This window comes from Macrobrachium nipponense, chromosome 47 (assembly GCF_015104395.2).
Source record: "Macrobrachium nipponense isolate FS-2020 chromosome 47, ASM1510439v2, whole genome shotgun sequence".
In the NCBI taxonomy this organism is placed as follows: Eukaryota; Metazoa; Arthropoda; class Malacostraca; order Decapoda; family Palaemonidae; genus Macrobrachium; species Macrobrachium nipponense.
The window spans coordinates 30,661,082-30,679,569 of NC_087222.1; the positions used below are offsets into that span (position 1 = coordinate 30,661,082).

The window sequence follows — 18,488 nt, forward strand, 5'->3', positions numbered from 1 at the left end:
TAAAATCACTTATTACAATTATTGGTCAAGCCACACCTCTGACCTAGTAGTCAATTTTCCTAAGAAATCTCTTTTAGTCAGTATTTTTCAGAAGCGACGAGAGCATAACGGGTAATATTTGTTTTGGGTATGGCGTTTCTACGGTTGCATTGGAAACCAGTGGTTATTCAGCAACTGGGGGGGGGGGGGGGACCAAAAAAAAAAAAAAACGGGGGGGGGGGGGGGGGGCGGTGGGGCTTTTTTTACGCAAAAACTTCCGAACCCACGTCGAGAGTGGGGGGAACTTCTATCACCAGAAATACACATCTCTCACCCCTCGGTGGAATGCCCAAGAATCGAACTTGCACCCACCAAGGTGGCAGGCCAAGACCATACCAATCACACAACTGAGGCGCTGGATAATAAAGAAAAATAAAACAATGGATAAAAAATGTTCATTAAACATTTATTTATAAATCAACATTCACCTTATAATGATCCCCATATAGTAAATATTGCGCTGTACTGGAAATGCAGCAAGGACTAAAATAACATCCATGGACAGCAACAAGCATATCGTATGTTGATTCACAATCAAAGTAGGTTATGTTTTGATTCACAAATAGCAGACCTATTTCATGATCTCAACCTCACCATGCTCCCACTTCCAAAAAAAAAAAAACCACTTTGTGCTTCATAGAATGTTAAAACTGTTTCCACAACAATGGAACTGCATTTTTCACTGTGACCACTACCAGACTTCATTTTCAACTATGCAAGAAATCCTGCAATACCAGTAGTAGGGGGGGGGGGGGTGGGGGGGGGGGGGGGGTGAATACTGGAGAAACACTTAATTTTTTTTCATGTTACATATATACCTTGGGGTACCTTAACATCATGTTTTATATCAACACTCTGGAACTAGGATTCACAAATAACTTTTATCCTGCTTACTAAAAAGCAGGGTACTAAATGTGTTAATACAAAACTCAACCATTTTCACATGACAAACATTGCCAGGATTTTAGGTGACTGACCAAAATGATGACGTTAATCAACGTCCTTGAAACTGAAGCATTTTAGCAGTTTACTTTCACGTCTAAATTGGTGGTATCAAATGAATGAATTGCCCATAACTCTAATTAAGAAATGTCGTGTGAAGTGTTCTCCAGTCATGAAGCAAACACAGTTGGTTTCATATAAAAACAATTCTATCAGAAAATATAATTAACCACTCCTGGAACAAGCTTATATTTTCTTGTGACAAAAATCACATCACAAAGACATTATGGAATGTTTCCCAGGTTTAATATCAATGCCTGAAATATACGTAATGACTATCAAAATTCACGTATACTACAGCTTTTAAAAAACGATGAACCCTGACCTCATCCTTACATATAAATATATAAGTAGACAACCTTTTCATTTCAAAAATATATTAGAAACTAGTTTTTCTTCAATAATGACACTACAGTATTTTCATTATGGCAGAGCTCAAAGAAGGGGTTTAACAATGTGTGGTCCATTTTTTCACAGTTACCAACAGACTGTAACCAAAGAAAATACGGTGGATATGTACACATCTGTTGAATGGGATGACTTTACAAAAATTCAGTCAGTTACAGTATCGAAATCCAGTCTTTGTTTATATAAAAAAAAAAAAAACTACAGTTTATAAAAACTGCACCTCTTGTGTAAAAGCCTGATTTGCATCAGAGAATTCAGCAGTCAAACAATCTTCATTTGTACTTTTACGTTTCAACTACAATTAATTCAAGTTACAAAAGAGGAGCAACTTCAAAGCCAATCCTATCACCTTTGAAAAATCAGTAACTACTTATGCTACTTTATGCAGAAGCAAAGTTAAAAAGTAGACGACCAAAGTGACAATTTCTGTACTTGAATATACACACTGTATTGATTACAGGCGTGGTAAATACAGTGTAAACCTATAACAGCATAAACAAGTCTGTACTCTTATGAAATGATTATTGGAAAACAATTTCAAATGTTGGCAATAAAATACTCTACATTGTTCAACAAAAATGGAGTGGCATGAATATATACTTTCTAGCTTAAACTACGGTATTGTCAACATTAACTTTTTTGTATATCTGGAATGCTTACACAATGATCAGTAGTTTCAGAAAGATACTGTAGTCTACAGAATCACATTTACCTGCTTTTCACATATATAATTACAAATCCAATATGTTCTAGTTTTGCCCCCACAAACTCATTGTGGGAAACATATCAGTAACTGGTAAACATGTAGGGGAGGGGGGGGGGGTGGGGGGTGACCTTTTTGCCCCCCAATGGCCCATGTGGGGTTTTAAAATTGGGGGGAAACAAAAAACAAAAACTCCACCCCCCAATGTTCCCTTCAAAAAAAAACATTACAAGTGATAACTCAACATTAACTGTTATAAAAACATCACTTGAGGCCTTTACTTTATGTGACAAGTACTTTATAAGGTCTTACACTTTTGATATTCCGTTACTGTTTGTCAGTATCAAGACTTGAAAATGCACCTAATTTATTTGTACAGTAAGTATGGGAGGGCCTGTATTCAGTGTCTACCTGCTACAAGACAAATCACCATATTATAGATCTGCAAGCATTGAGTTCCCAGTAGTTGCTGTATTAATACAAAATGCATATGATTCTTTCATAAACGCTCGTGCAATTCAGTACAAATGGAGGAATGCTGACCAGCGCTAGAGTTCAAATTTTGACTCTAGTTGGATCAAGAAAAAATTCATCAACAATAAAACTACTTCAGTCACGTTGGGAGCCAAAATGCAAGTGAAGTAAAAATAATGGTCCCAATAATAAAGTTAACCTTTCCACTGGGAAGACTCTACTGAGTGTCGTGACAGAGCACACAACTGACAAGCTTAATATCTGAAAGCTGTACAGAGAGAGAGAGAGAGAGATGGAGAATGAGAAAGAGCAACGGACTTCTTTCACTATTCAAGCTCCGATTTCTGTCCATACCACAAGTTCCTTCCGTATCTCAGGCTGAAGTTTTCCATTCCAGACCTTGGGTAGGCATCTCTCACTAACAAGTGTCACCTAGAATATGAAATATTGTCTTAAAAAATATAGGATTACTTTGGCTGCCTTTAAACAATGATTAACATAACAACTGGATACATTTATATCTACTGCAGGAGTTGGCCACCTAACTTTTGTTGAACCTCTCAATTTGCATTTACATTTGTCTTCAAATGCTGTCATCAACCTACTTTCAGTTATGTGATGTTTTAAGGAAGACTGGGGGAATGTTTTCTATAAGTAAACCCATCTGTGTGGAGAGTACATATTTCAAAATATATTTCATTAACCTCATTTAAAAAAATGACAATTTGAAGGAAATAATAATCGAGAAAGGTTACATCTGTAACATTTACCAAATGTGTTTTTTTTAAAGACTGGACTGAACTGTGCTTATAAAAACACTCCACAGTAAGAGATAAAGTAATGCTATACGTATCACTCTATGTATCAGCTACCAATCCATAAACTCAAATTTTTCCACACACATTAACTCGAAGTTGGAATGCGTCAACGTGTAAACCCCCTGACTAACTATCTTCAAGATTACTATGAAAATACACTTCACATGCTCATTATACAATCATACAACATATAGTTTTCTCACTGTCCTTTAGTAAGATCAGTAGTATAGGCCAGAATACATGTTATCTCTCACAGCAGTCTTTAAGTCGCACAAATCCCTTGGACCCCGTTTATCCTAATTGCTTAAAGAGATTCGAGAATTACCTGCAAGACCCAATGCTAATGTTCTTTACCATGTAATCTCTAATACCATACTGTATTTTGTATTTCAAGCTAAACTATAAACAAAATTTAATCCTACATACAATAACAATTGCCATGGCAGGACGGGACATTCCTGGAATGTATCAAGTTCGTCGACTGATCTATTGATCCAGTGTTAACTCGGTGGTTCGAGACCAATTTACAGTTTTAAAACGATGATGTCAACATCCGTGCCATTAACTACAGCTCTAATACTAAAACCCAATTTGGAACCTTGGCCACTCATAAAATCACCCCCCTTTACTGTTCCCCCGTGTCGTTACTCAAATCTGTCGGGGAACGAGCATCTTCTGTCACGATTAAACTCTTGGCGGTCACACTGTCTGTTTTCCCACAATCTGACTGGGGTCCTTCATCAGATAGTATAGGCTGAGCTACAGTTGCTCTGTTCGGATATCAATGAGCAAAATTTCGCCTCCCGGGGCTGTGGAGTGGGGGGCGGATCATCATTAACCTTGATGCGAGTCTAAACTGTGGGGTTCGGTATGATCACTGTCACTGGGAGGTTCATCGAGTCCCGAGTCATGTGGGCTGTGAGATCGAGGCAGAGTGCTGGGAGGGGAGCTAACAGAGCTGGGTGGGTTCTGACTTTCCTCACCGCAATCCGCCGGCGGAGAGACATCTCTCGACGACTCTCCTCTCACTTCTTTGTCGTACTGGGACATGAAGCTCGGATCAATCTGACGCATCTCTTCGAGAAGTTCCGTCCGTTCGTTCTCAGTCCAGCTGCCAATCCAGTCATGAAATAATTTCACCTGTTGAAGAGATTTCAAGTCAAGAAATTGTCGTAGACACCTGATTAAATGTTCACACCACATACAGTTGACCCCCGCCTATTCGCAGTCCGGACTCATGGACTCGCCTATTAGCAGATTTTTCTATGGAACATGTATACATATAATTCAGGGAAAATTTGCCTATTCGCTGTATTTTTTATAGAGAAATATTGACTAATTACTGTATTCTCTTATCGTTTTCATGACAAAATTTATTTTTTGTGATAAAAGTATTAAAATATTCAGGTATAAATGGTTTTGGGGGTTTTTTTGTGTTTGAACGATCAAAGTAGGCAGTTATAAATTGTTTTTAGGAGTTTCCAATTTTTTTGTATCACAGAGTTCGCTTTTCATGTAGAGTTTGTGGTACAAGCCAAACCCCCTCCCGAATACATATGTCACCTGTATCTACAGAATTATTTCTGAAAAGAACCTACAAGAAATGCAATAGAGCAAGACACACATTAGTAGAGATAGTGTACTGCTATTTACTGTCCAAGATACTCAATGAAATGTTTGTATCAAACATCTTTAGTCATCATTTGGCATAACAGAACCTATGGAACAGAAAATCCAAAAAGTTGAGGACATTCTTGGAACATTTCTATATTTTGTCCTTATGCTCATTGTGTATTTACCTCCGTTTATATGTGTTTATACCATGATGCTGTAAGGAGGAATACAGAATACGTATAGTATGTACTAATATAAAATACTGATGAATGACAAAGCAGAAAAAAATTTAAAGACTTTGTATTGGGTTCACAACCTATAATTCTAGGATCACACGCACCAAAACACCTTATTCTTTTTCAAATTCTTTTGTGAACTTTGAATTCCAGCATCAATGACACATGAAGCGATGGGAAAACTTATGTCCCTTCCAACAAAAGATTGTTATAACATATTGAATCTAGAATAACAAAAATAAGCAAACGGATTCTTACAGGAAAACCAGGAATAGCAGATTTCAATACAGGCTGCAACATTTTTCCTACACAGAATAATGACCTAATACTCCCAGAATAATGGGGAAAGTACAACAGTGTTCCAGATGATGGGAGTGATAAAAGCAAGAGAAAGACAATTAAATAAATGGATTTTACACAGAGGAGACAACTAAAAGAACACGGAAAGACCGACATGTAGGAAGAACTGCAATAGAGGACGTTTCCAGACTTAGAGCTGGATGTGAATAAACGACTAAATGACAGACATGTTCCTTAAATGTCTAGTGCAATCAGTTCTTCAGTTATCTCCAAAAATAACAAATGAGGTGCAAACTGAGCAAAATACAGTTAAGTTCATTATCTGTATATAAAGAAGAATCAGTTTCTGCAAATTGAAGGTACAATTCTGAAATGGCGTTCAGTGCTAAACACACAAACAAAGTAATCAATTCTTGTGTTTTTCCCACCCCCACCCCACACAAACAAAATAATCAACCAATACTTGTGATAAACACACAAACAAAAATGATATTAGTTATTGATACAAATAGAGTTTGATGCATACTGCTGGCAGTATATATTTTTCTATAGCTTATCCTCTTGACGCACTGGCAGAATTTCAAAACTCGCGGAAACCGCTAGTACACTGGTAGTTCAGGTGATGGCCACCCCGTTCCCGTGGCAGGAGGACGCAGGACGCAGGCGGCAGCATGTGGAAACTTTTTCTCGACAAGGAAGAGAGGAGTTTTACAAGGAGACAGTTCCACATTCGCTCTCTAAGCAGACTGTGCATAAGGATCCCGCTTTTGAGAGTCATCAGGATCTTGGTTTTCAAGATATTTCTTCGCAGGAGAAGAATTTGTTGAGAGTGCGGAAGAGGACAAGAATGTTGACTCCCTTCTTCGGACTACAAGAGACTTACAGGACTGCCTGAAGGGACGACTTATCGAGAGTAAACCCCTCTCGCCTCCCTTCGACTGTCGACATGCCTTCTCCCTTGGGTCTGGGAGCTTGACAGAGGTCTAGGTCTAGGAGCACGAGAGGGACGATCAGGCGCCCCCTCCTCCACAAACCACTGTCACTAAACACTTCCACTTTGTCCGTTAAGCGTTTAATCTGATCTCCATGGACGCAAGAGCAGCGAACACTTTCACAATTTGTGGATCAGTAGTATCCTCAAGATACAGCAATAGGCGCAGGAGAAACCTGAGGGGAAGGTTTGTTACATTCTACATTGTGAATGAGCTGGAGAAGACACATGCAAAGATTCATTCATAGGTTTACTCGAAGACCCAGATCTCTCACTCCTAGAGACAGATCTTCTCACCCGATCTTTTTCTAATCTCTCAACATACTTCACAAGAGCCTTCCACTCTTTCTCATTCAGACACTGACATTCATTGCACCTATTATCCCACGTACATACAAACTCCTTCAGGACTGCCTGAAGGGACGACTTATCGAGAGTAAACCCCTCTCGCCTCCCTTCGACTGTCGACATGCCTTCTCCCTTGGGTCTGGGAGCTTGACAGAGGTCTAGGTCTAGGAGCACGAGAGGGACGATCAGGCGCCCCCTCCACAACACTGTCACTAAACACTTCCACTTTGTCCGTTAAGCGTTTAATCTGATCTCCCATGGACGCAAGAGCAGCGAACACTTTCACAATTTGTGGATCAGTAGTATCCTCAGATACAGCAATAGGCGCAGGAGAAACCTGAGGGGAAGGTGCTACATCTACATGTGAATGAGCTGGAGAAGACACATGCAAAGATTCATTCATAGGTTTACTCGAAGACCCAGATCTCTCACTCCTAGAGACAGATCTTCTCACCCGATCTTTTTCTAATCTCTCAACATACTTCACAAGAGCCTTCCACTCTTTCTCATTCAGACACTGACATTCATTGCACCTATTATCCCACGTACATACAAACTCCCGACACTTCTTACAAATAGTATGGGGATCTACCGATGATTTCGGCAGTCTCACCTTACACCCTTCTTTCACACAAACTCTAAACATGCTCCCTGAATCAGACATACTAAATCAAAATCAAAACCAATTGCGATTGCCAAGCTAACTTCGTGAATACGATACCAATATCCAAAAAGTCAGTCAACGAGCAGGAAATTCTATCAGAGAACCAACAACGATGTTGCCGGTTCGGCTGGCAGAGAAAATCTGAGGAAAACGGGAATAGTTCCGAGTACCAGCGCCACGGGAACGGGGTGGCCATCACCTGAACTACCAGTGTACTAGCGGTTGCCGCGAGTTTTGAAATTCTGCCAGTGCGTCAAGAGGATAAGCTATATATATACCTGCCAGGTAAGTGTCATGCATAAAATAATAAATCAATTCTTGTGCTAAACACACAAACAAAATAATAAAACAATTCTTGGAAGTCTTAGCAATCTAAAAACAATTTATTTCACAATTATTTCAGTGCCAGAGCACAGAGCAAAGTTTCAATCTGTAAAATGATATTGTTATGATACAATAAAGTTTCATACATACTTACCTGGCAGATATATACATAGCTATCGACTCCCGTCGTCCCCGACAGAAATTCAAAATTTATTCGCGGCCACTCGCTACAGGTAGGTCAGGTGATCTACCGCCCTGCTCTGGGTGGCAGGACTAGGAACCATTCCCGTTTTCTAATCAGATTCTCTCTTCCACCTGTCTCCTGCGGGGAGGCTGGGTCTTCAATCGTATATCTGCCAGGTAAGTATGTATGAAACAACTTTTATTTGTATCATAACAATATCATTTTTTGCATACATTTCAACTTACCTGTCAGATATACATAGCTGATTGACACCCTTTGGTGGAGGGCAAGAGACAGCTAACTTACTGACTAGGGGGGGGGGACAGGTAAAAAAACAACATATGTTGTAGGTATAAATAAACCTTGGTTCCTACCTTATTAGATGGAAGACTTCGTGGCTACTGCCCAGGAGTCTGCTTCATCTCAAGAGCCTTAGCGAGATAGTGATCTGTGGCCAAGAGTTCTTGCTGGTCTGTCGATGGGGTCTATCCACTTACTCGGCAGAGCCTAACTGGCGTTTGTCAAGGGGTGCTAATCCGCTTATATGACAACACGCCTTCTTTATTTGGAGCACACAACCGATCCCGATCACCAATCCTAACCCGTGTTAGTTCTAAGATTGTTAAGAGTCATCCCCAAACTCTTAGCAAACAACCACAAACTCGAAAATCATACATACAAAATCAAACAAAAATTTTGTACCCCTCTAATAGTCAGCTGTCACTCGATTTCCTAATGAAGCGAAGTGAAGGCCGCCAGTGCGACATCTGCACTCCATGCCAGGAAACACGAGAACACATCCGACAAGAGGGTTACGTACACATATTTAAGGATCGGTGCTCTCTCCTTTACCCAGAACCGTCTGTGCTGACACAAACGGTACCCTAGAGAAAAACATTTCTCATACGTTACTCGCACATCTTTTAAATAATGAGATGCAAATACTGAGTTGCATCTCCAATAGGTTGCGTCCAAAATATTTTTAAGTGACATATTTCTCTGGAACGCCAATTGATGTCGCGAAGGAATGCCCTTACTCATGAGCTCTTACTCTTAATAGATTAAAAGAGTTATCTGGGGCAGTTTCTTATGAGCCTCGGTAATTACACTTTCTAACAAAGAAGGCCAAAGCATTTTTAGACATAGGTCTCTTGGGGTCCTTCACTGAGCACCATAGACCATGTTGTGAGCCTCCCAACCGCTTCTTTTTTCTTTGTCCAGATAGGGAATTTTCAAGTGCTCTAACTGGGACAAAGTGATCTTTCTATTTCTCTGCCTACAGGCTAGGAAGTCTTTACCTCGAAACTCCTAGGCCAGGGATTCGAAGGGTTCTCGTTTTTGGCAAGAAAAAGAGTCTGGAATGAACAAATCGCAGAATCTTCTTTGAAACCAACTCGTGACTCAAGGGCGTGCAACTCGCTGACCCTTTTAGCCGTAGCCAGAGAGATAGAAGAAATATACACTTTCTAGTGATATCCCGGAATGAAGCCTGTATGAGGTGGTTCGACTTTCCGAGGACAGAAATTTCAGAACCACATCTAAGTTCCAGCTCGGAATCCTAGGCTCTACTGACTTGGATGTTTCAAAGGAGCGGATGAGATCGTGCAAATCTTTATTATTCGTCAAGTCTAAGCCCCTGTTTTCTAAAGACTGACGAAAAGCATACTTCTGTATCCTTTCATTGTTGGTACAGAAAGATGTGACTTTTCCCTCAGGAAAAGAAGGAAATCCGCAATTTCGGTTACAGAGGTATTGGAAGAGGACAGCTTCTTCGACCTGCACCAGTTTCTGAAAACTTCCCACTTCGATTGGTACACTCGCCTAGTAGATGATCTGCGGGCTCTAGCAATTGCGCTTGCCGCCTCGCGAGAAAACCCTCTCGCTCTGACCAATCTTTCGATAGTCGAAAGGCAGTCAGAGCAAGAGCGGGTAGATTTTGATGGTACCTCTCGAAGTGGGGTTGTTTGAGCAGATCTATCCTGTTTGGAAGAGATCTGGGGAAGTCCACTGTCCACTCCATCACCTCCGTGAACCAAATTTGGGATGGCCAATATGGGGCTATCAGAGTCATTCTGGTTCCCTTCGAGGCCACAAAACTTTCTGACTACTTCCCCCAGAATCTTGAATGGGGGAAAAGCCGTACAAACGTCTAGCCTGACCAGTCCAGGAGAAAAGGCGTCTATTGCATAAGCCCTGGGATCCTCTACCAGGGCGCAAAATGTATCTATCCTTTTGGAGAGAAACGTGGCGAATAGAATCATATACTGCGGTTTCCCCCAAAGATACCAAAGGGTCTGACAGACTTCCGAGTGGAGGGTCCATTCTGTAGGAAGGACCTGGAACCTCCTGCTCAGTCTGTCCGCTCTCACGTTCCTCTCCCCTTGAACAAATCTCGTTAGAAGAACCACGTTCCTTTGATTTGCCCAAATCAGCAGATCTCTTGCCAGTTCGTATAGGGCGAAAGAGTGAGTTCCTCCTTGTTTCTTGACATAAGCCAGAGTGGTCATATTGTCGGAGTTTATCTGTATTACTTTGTCTTTGACTATCTGCTCGAAGCTCCTTAGCGCGAGGTGAATCGCAAAGAGCTCCTTGCAATTTATGTGCCATGACACCTGCTCTTCCGACCAGGTGCCTGACACTTCTTCGGACCCTAGAGTCGCACCCCAACCTGTCTCCGACGCGTCTGAGAACAATGTCAGGTTTGGGTTCCGAACTTCCAAGGATACTCCTTTGTTTTCTTCCAAGGGGGTCAACCACCACCTTAATTGTTGCTTGACTTCTAATGAGATTGGAAACGTGTCCGAGAGCTGTCCTGTCTTCCAACTCCAACTGCTTCTCAGGAAGTACTGAAGCGGACGGAGATGCAGTCTTCCTAGAGGAAAGAACTGTTCGAGCGAGGAAAGGGTCCCAGAAGGCTCAACCATTCCCTCGCTGAAGTACGCTCTTTTTCTCTAAGAAGTTCAATACTGTGGCACAGCCTTTCCTTACTCTCTCTTGAGAAGGAAATACTCGAAAACCCCGAGAATCCATCTGAATCCCCAGATAGACTACGTTCTGGCTGGGGACCATCTGAGATTTCTCGAGGTTCACGATTAATCCTAATGTCTTTGTCAATTCCAGGATTGTTGACAGGTCCTCCAGACACTGCTTTTGAGACCTGGCCTGATGAGCAGTCGATCCAGGTATAGGGAGACGTTTATCCCCATTTTCATGTGAAGGTGTTTTGACACATTTTTTCAGCAAGTCTGTGAAGACTTGGGGAGCCGTAGACAGGCCGAAACACAGGGCCCTGAACTGACTAGATCCTTCCCTCGAACATGAAACGAAGGTACTTCCTCGACGAAATGGTGAATCGGGACGTGGAAATATGCGTCTTGAAGATCTGGAGACACCATCCAATCTCCTTGACGGAGAGCTGCAAGTACTGAGGCAGACGTTTCCATGCTGTACGAATTTGTTCAGCGAACTTACATCCAGTACCGGTCTCCATCCCCCCGAGGCTTTCGCTACGAGAACAAGCGATTGTAAACCCCGGGAGCTTTGATCCAGTACCAGCTCTATTGCTCTTTTGTCCCACATCTGCTCCACCATCTGACGAAGAGTATCCATCAGAACAGGGTCCTTGTATCTGGCTGACAGTTCCCTCGGTGACGTTGTCAAGGGGGGCCTGTCCTTGAATGGGATATAATAACCCTTCTTGATTACTGACATCGACCAAGGATCGGATCCTATGTCTTCCCATGCTCCCGCAAAGAATTGTAACCTGGCTCCTACAGGTGTCTGGAGGAAAGATTTCTCATTTTCCCTTCTTAAAGGGACGGAAGGCAGATCTTCCCCTTTTTTCCGTTGATTTCCTTCTGACGATGGATCTAGCCTGAGAGCCTCCTCGAAAGGGCTTTCTTTTCCTCACTAGCCACAGGTCTATTCTTCCTTGAGGATTGCCTTAAAAGATCTTGAGTGGCTTTCTCAGTTAGCGAATGGGCAATGTCTCTCACCAACTGCGAAGGAAATAAATGTTCAGAGAGAGGCGCATACAGCAAAGCGGATCTCTGCGAAGGCGAGACAGCCTTAGTGAGAAAGGCACTATGAAACCTCTCTCTTCTTTAGTATTCCGCACCGAAGAGGGAGCACACTTCCCGCCGATCCATCTTGAACCGCCTTATCGATGCATGTAAGGATGCTATGCAAGGTTTCAGGGCTTAGTTGTTCTTTTTCATGGGACTTCTTAGCAATGACCCCAAGGGACCAATCTAGGAAGTTAAATACTTCTAAGGTATGAAAAAGTCCCTTGAGGAGATGGTCCATTTCCGAAAGACCCCATGTTGCTTTCGCTGAATTTAAGGCATGTCTCCTCGACGAGTCTACGAGACTGGAGAAGTCCGATTCAGCTGAAACGGGCAGAGACAATCCCATGTTTTCTCCCGTTTCGTACCATATGCCTCTCCTGCCCCTTAGTTTAGCGGGAGGCATGCAAAAGATCGTCCTTCCTAACTCCTTCTTAGTCTTGATCCAGGAGTCCAGAGATTGTAAGGCCCTTTTCATGGATATGGCCGGCTTCATTTTCAGGAAAGACGAAGACTTGTGTGCCTTCGTACTTGAAAAATAGAGAGCGAGGAGAAGGAGGAGCGGCTGGAGTCAATGCATCTCCATATCTTCTAAGAGAAGAGCAGAAAGAACTTTGTAATTCGAAAGCCCTTCTCTGTTAGTAACTTCGTCCTCCGAGACGTCATCTAAATTAATAGGATCGGAAGGAGAAGGCTCCCTTCCCTCCTCTGTCTCCTCTCTTGATTTCTTCCTTTCCGAAGAAGAAGCACTTCTATAAGGAGATGGGCTAGGAGTAACTCTCTCCTTGCGTTTATCATTAGGCGAGTCACGTATCACTGCTTTACGCTTGTTAGACTCCTGTCGAATGTCAAGCTCTTCACGAGGAGAATGCGCCTGGCGTTTAGCAGGAGTATCTCGCTGAGAATACTCCTGAGGCTTGGTAGGAGTATCCTGTTTGGAATACTCCTGGCGCCTGACAGTCGTTACACTCTTCGAATACTCCTGCCGTCTGGAAGGCGCATCTCGCTCCAAATACTCCTGGCACCTGTTAGGAGTACGTATTAAGCTCAGAATACTCCTGGCGCTTGGTAGGAGTAAAAAGTCCAGAATACTCCTGGCGCCTGGGAGGAGTATCGAGGCCAGAGTACTCAAGGCGCCTGGCAGGAGTATCTCTTCCCGAATACTCCTGACCTATGGAAGGCGCATCTAGTTCCGAATACTCCTGTGGCTTGGTAGGAGTATCGCTCATGGAATGCGCCTTTCGAATAGCAAGTATATTGCGCTTAGCGGGCGCTATACTCCTATCAGGAGTTCTCTCTTCTCCAGTTGGCTCTTGTTGCTTGGATGAAGATCTGGGCCTAGAACGATCTACAGTAAAGTCAGGCTCTTTGCGCCTACTTTGGCCGCCCTGGCCCTAGTTGGCGCCTGACGCTTGGGAGTTACTTCCTTTCCCACGTCTCGCCTGCCTAACGCACCGCTCCCCCCAGAGATGGCCGCTTGTGCAACAACTCCCCTGGAGGGTTCGTCGCGCCCGACAGGAGATCGGTATTTGGATCTCTTAATCGGAAGCCTGTCATCCTTTTTACGAGTAGGCTCTTTAGAAAGTACTCCTACCAAAGACGCTATTTGCTCCTGTACATTCATCAAAATTCTCCTGGTCGAAGGCTCATTCGAATCAGGAGAAGGAGATCTGGAAGGCGCTCGAGAGTCTTTTCCCTTCCAAGGATCTAAGTCCTTTCTAGCTTTCTTGATTACCGAAGGCGCCTCCTCTTCAGAGAAGCGCTCGGGGCTAGAATTAAGCTCAGGTTCTTTCCAAATCCTTTTTAGCGGACGTGAAAGCTTTGATTCCTTCCATCCTCTTCTCGGAGAAGGCGAACTAGATGATGAAAAGCACTCACGAAGGACGCTTTTCCTATAGCTGTCCCTGGCAGCCTGAGATGTATAAGATTCTGCCCGAAGGGAGCCTGATCGTTGGGGATTCTCCACGACCCCGTAAGGCTTTCGACTTTCCTTCTCCTCTGCGGCCAGGGAGCTTGGAAGAGGTCTAGGCCTGGGAGCGTCGCAGAGACGACCAGACGCCCCCTCCACTACACTGGGGACACAAACATCACTCGAGAAAACCACATTCACTTCTCTTACCTTCCAATGCTTCCATTTTCTCTTGCATTTTTTGAAGGGAAGCTCTGAGTTCCGCTATTTCTGAGGCGGAATCAGAGGGATTAACTTGTGAACGGGCTGAAATAGAATGGGCATAATTAAGAGAAGAAGAAGAAGCTACAGAACTACTAGACATTTTCCGGCTTTTGTAAGCCGCCTTCCTCTCTCTATCTTTCTCTAACTTCTTCAAGTAAGAAGTCAGATTCTTCCATTCTTGCGCACTCAATCTCTCACACTCGTTACACGTATTCTCAATTGAGCATTCAACCTTTCTACAACCACTGCATGTAGTGTGAGGATCTACCGAAGCTTTCGGAATCCTCACCTTACAGCCCTCATTCACACACACTCTGAAGCTAACACTAGAATCAGACATATTCACGAAAATCCAAAGCGAAGTCCAAAAAACAGTCCACGATAGCGAATGCCAAACAACGATCCAAGTACGTCACCAAAAATCAGTCGAAAGATGATCAAAAGCGTTGTGAAAAAAGAATTCCAGTCAGGAGGAAGTAAAAACAATGTTGATACTACCGGCGACAGAGAGAATCTGATTAGAAAACGGGAATGGTTCCTAGTCCTGCCACCCAGAGCAGGGCGGTAGATCACCTGACCTACCTGTAGCGAGTGCCGCGAAATTTGAATTTCTGTCGGGGACGACGGAGTCGATAGCTATGTATATATCTGACAGGTAAGTTGAATGTATGAAACAATGGCATACTGTACTACTATGTTTGAAATCACTGAAAGCACGAAGAAAACGGGCATTACCTGACAGTCGAACAGGGATGGTCTCCTACCCTGTATCTTGAGGGAATCGATACCTCCGAGGAGACCATTGATGTGGTCTTTTGGGTGATAGGCCTGTACTAGAATGGGCAAGAAATCCTCCCTCTGCATCTCTGACCAGGCGGTGAACCACTGAGCCAAGAACTTCACCTGGTCTGTTGTCGTGTGCTGCTGGGGCATGTTGGTGTCTGGATCGAAAAAAGGTCAGTTCTGTCCACTTGCTGCGGCGTTCTTCTCATTGACGAGATAGTGGAACTTCTCAACAAAGCTCGGGTCCTGTAGTTCTAGGCTAACGAGCAACAGGTTGCGATACTTGCAAGGCCATGCGTCGAACCACTGAGAAAACAGTCGCAGTTGGCACTGCAGGACTGACTGGAAACTGCTGTTCAGGTTTAGCCGGTCTAGGCCCTGTTAAGAATGTAATGCACATCAGTTCACGCTTGAGAAACATCACACCTGATTTCTGTTTATGTTAAGATATTTCAGTTGAGGATCAATCATATTATGATTATTAGGAAGGCATAAAAGACAACCTCACGGTGTCTAGTGTAAATAGTTACGGAAGAATAAATATGACTGAATGAAGCCTCCTGCATTCATTCAGACCTCTTGACTAAATTTAATATCCCTTAAGAAGCTGCTGTATAAATAGACATAACACACATGAGCCTACATTTACTAATACATACAGTAACGTGCATGACACCCAAAAAATAAACTATGATCTGAATGCCACACCTAACAAATGTTAAAACAAACCAAAACTTAACATTCAAAAGAATTAAATAATGAATGTCTGTCGCTTCAAATATCCCAGGAAACTTACATAGATTAACAAAGCCATGTGAGAAATAGATGCATAATTACCTGAAACAGCTGGTCAATATCTGGAGGAACAGCCTTCTCTACCAAAACAGCTAAAAACTGCTCCTTTTGGGGCGTTTCCCAGTTGCTGAACCAACTCAAAACGCAACGCAACTCCCGCTCCTCCTCATAAAAGGACATCTATACTACAGTCAGCTGAAACAAACCAAATGAAGACTTATAAACATAAAGTTTAAGTTAAAACGACAGCATAAGTTAACATACTGTCCACTATATTATAGAGAAAATTATGACAGCATTTTCCAGATATGGCAAACAATTTACGAGACAAGTTCGGCTGCTTTTTTTATGTCTGTTGTGATCGTTTCCTTTGCTTGTTTGCCGTGAAGTTTTATGTTATACTCAATTCAGGCATCATTTTGAAGGTCAATATTTGGAATTTAATACGGTGTATCAAAATGCACACAAAATTTCAAAATATCAATTTATAAATCAGGTGAGAAACAAAAAAATCATGTGCCCTATAAAGAAAAATTTACATAAATTTGATTACAGCAATAGAGGTATGGTAAATTTATTTATGCCATAATAAACTGATAAATTTCCTTCATGACAACATTAGTTTTATTGATATTTATATACTACATTTTCAGTTATAAAACTATAAGGAGTATGTACCATTTTATGGGGACTTGGAGGTATAAGTGATCAGCAATAAATCCCCTTAAAATGCTGTCCACTGCTTCCTAACAAAGGAGAAAGATCATTAGACTTATTTCAGAAGTTTCCACGTTTTGAGGTTTCCAAGCGTGTCAAGTATTTATGCGATTTTTTTTTATTCTGGGTGTTTTAACGATACTCCATAATTGGACCAGCATTAATAGTACTGTAACCTATTAAAACTCTTTTGCTAGCATCAGAGTAATGACCACAAAGGTCTCTAAACACAAACTTGTGAAGTATCACAAATGACAGATATGGGCTCACTATAAACTATAAAGAAGTCTACTGCCATTCATTTGAACTGATAAAGAGATCAAATACAAAGCCTCCAACATCTTGGTTAAATAGTGAAGTGGAAAGTAGCTCCTGCCAATTTCAATTACTAGTTTAAGCTCATATCCATTGTCCGAGTTATGTTAGACACAGCTGGTTGGGTATCAAATGGCAACACAAGTAGACAACTCATATCTGCAAGCATAAAGGCTGTCAAAGATGGTATTGAAGTATCTAAATTCCAGCCATTTCAAGGCAAGGTCATGATGTTGCTTTTGCTAATGAACACAGGTCTGGCTTATGAGGTCAATTTGAACAATCTTGTGTGACGTTTTAGGTTGTCTCTAACATTCAGAGGAAACATCACAGCCAGGGCAAGGGAGGGTTACTGCATGAGAAATTCATTCTCGTTGAGGTAATATAATCGTATTTTTCCTAACGGAATACACAATACAGGCAGTCCCCGGGTTACGACAGGGGTTCCGTTCTTGAGACGCGTCGTAAGCCGAAAATCGTAAATAAATCCTAAGAAAACCTTACTTTTAATGCTTTGGGTGCATTGAAAACTATGTAAACTGCATTCTTATTGCATTTTTTATCAAAAAACCTTCAAATATTGATTATTTTGCATTTTTGGTGTCATATTTCATCTGCCAGATGAGTGTTGTAGGCGTCGTAACCCTGGAAATAATGTCTGATGAATATAATTGAGTAGCGCCTTAACCTCGGAACGTCGTAACCCGGGGACTGCCTGTATATGGAATTTTAGCATTAAATAAATAAGCTGTCATCTAGCAAAAAATCCAGGACAAGCGCTTTTGAATTACAGCATCTGTGCTCGCAATCAGGTAATACTGATTTCATGCAATCAGGAGATACCAAATAAGAATGTCATCCATTACTCTTGTTTTCTTGGAATGGAATATCAAATTTAGGTCAAAAGCCAAGCTCTATGACCTATGAGGTCATTCAGTATTGAAAGGGAAATTGAAAATAAATATAGTCTTGAAAGGTGTAACAGGAGGAAAACCTCTCAGTTTCCACTATGAAACTATAGTCAGGAGAGGGTGGAAAGTGAGATGGATAAAGGAAAAATGAACGGAGACACAGTAAAAGGCATGAAAGGGGTTGTAGCTAGGGGCCGAAAGGATCCACCAAAGAACCTTACATAATGACTACAGTGCGCTGCAAGAGGTGCACCAATGGCACCACCCTCCTACCGAGTTGTTTTCTCAACAAACTGGTCTTCAATCCTGTGCTAGTTGCCACAGATAATGTTGTTATTCATGTGAGCTGTTAGAACATTAAACATATCTGCACTAGTGATCAGGAATAGAAAGCCTACGTAAAAGATGTGACTTTTATGTAAAAGATCTGACAGTTTTTAGCCTTTTACAAATGAGAAGTCATTTCTTGCATTTGTGTAACTGACACAAACCGAAAGGCAGGTTAAGCAGTGGTGATGTTATCTGCCTCACAATTTTGGACGAGGAGTTAACGCCATAAGCAAAACTCCTAAAAAAAAAAAACTAAGCATTTCAGTTATCACCTTATCATAGGCTATATAAGAAA

The 18,488-nt window shown here is 42.0% G+C and overlaps 2 protein-coding genes across 3 annotated transcripts; both read right to left on the reverse strand.

The window, feature by feature from the left end:
* Positions 1 to 2,378: 2,378 nt before the first annotated feature.
* LOC135204830 (uncharacterized protein C14orf119-like) lies at positions 2,379 to 16,697 on the reverse strand. 2 transcript variants are annotated; one of them, XM_064235035.1, is made up of 5 exons: positions 16,599 to 16,697; positions 15,963 to 16,115; positions 15,078 to 15,503; positions 4,428 to 4,584; positions 2,379 to 3,058 (listed from the first exon to the last, which is right to left on the reverse strand). In XM_064235035.1, the coding sequence occupies exons 3-5, from the start codon at positions 15,273 to 15,275 to the stop codon at positions 3,045 to 3,047; spliced, it is 369 nt and encodes a 122-aa protein (XP_064091105.1). In that variant the 5' UTR covers positions 15,276 to 15,503; positions 15,963 to 16,115; positions 16,599 to 16,697; the 3' UTR covers positions 2,379 to 3,044. The 2 variants fall into 2 exon arrangements, with proteins under 2 accessions (XP_064091105.1, XP_064091104.1); XM_064235034.1 differs by having other exon boundaries at positions 4,284 to 4,584; positions 16,599 to 16,693.
* On the reverse strand, positions 15,300 to 16,100 carry LOC135204615 (uncharacterized protein C14orf119-like). The gene is made up of 2 exons (XM_064234761.1): positions 15,963 to 16,100; positions 15,300 to 15,503 (listed from the first exon to the last, which is right to left on the reverse strand). Exons 1-2 carry the CDS (start codon positions 16,098 to 16,100, stop codon positions 15,300 to 15,302), a joined length of 342 nt encoding a protein of 113 aa, XP_064090831.1.
* Positions 16,698 to 18,488: the final 1,791 nt, after the last annotated feature.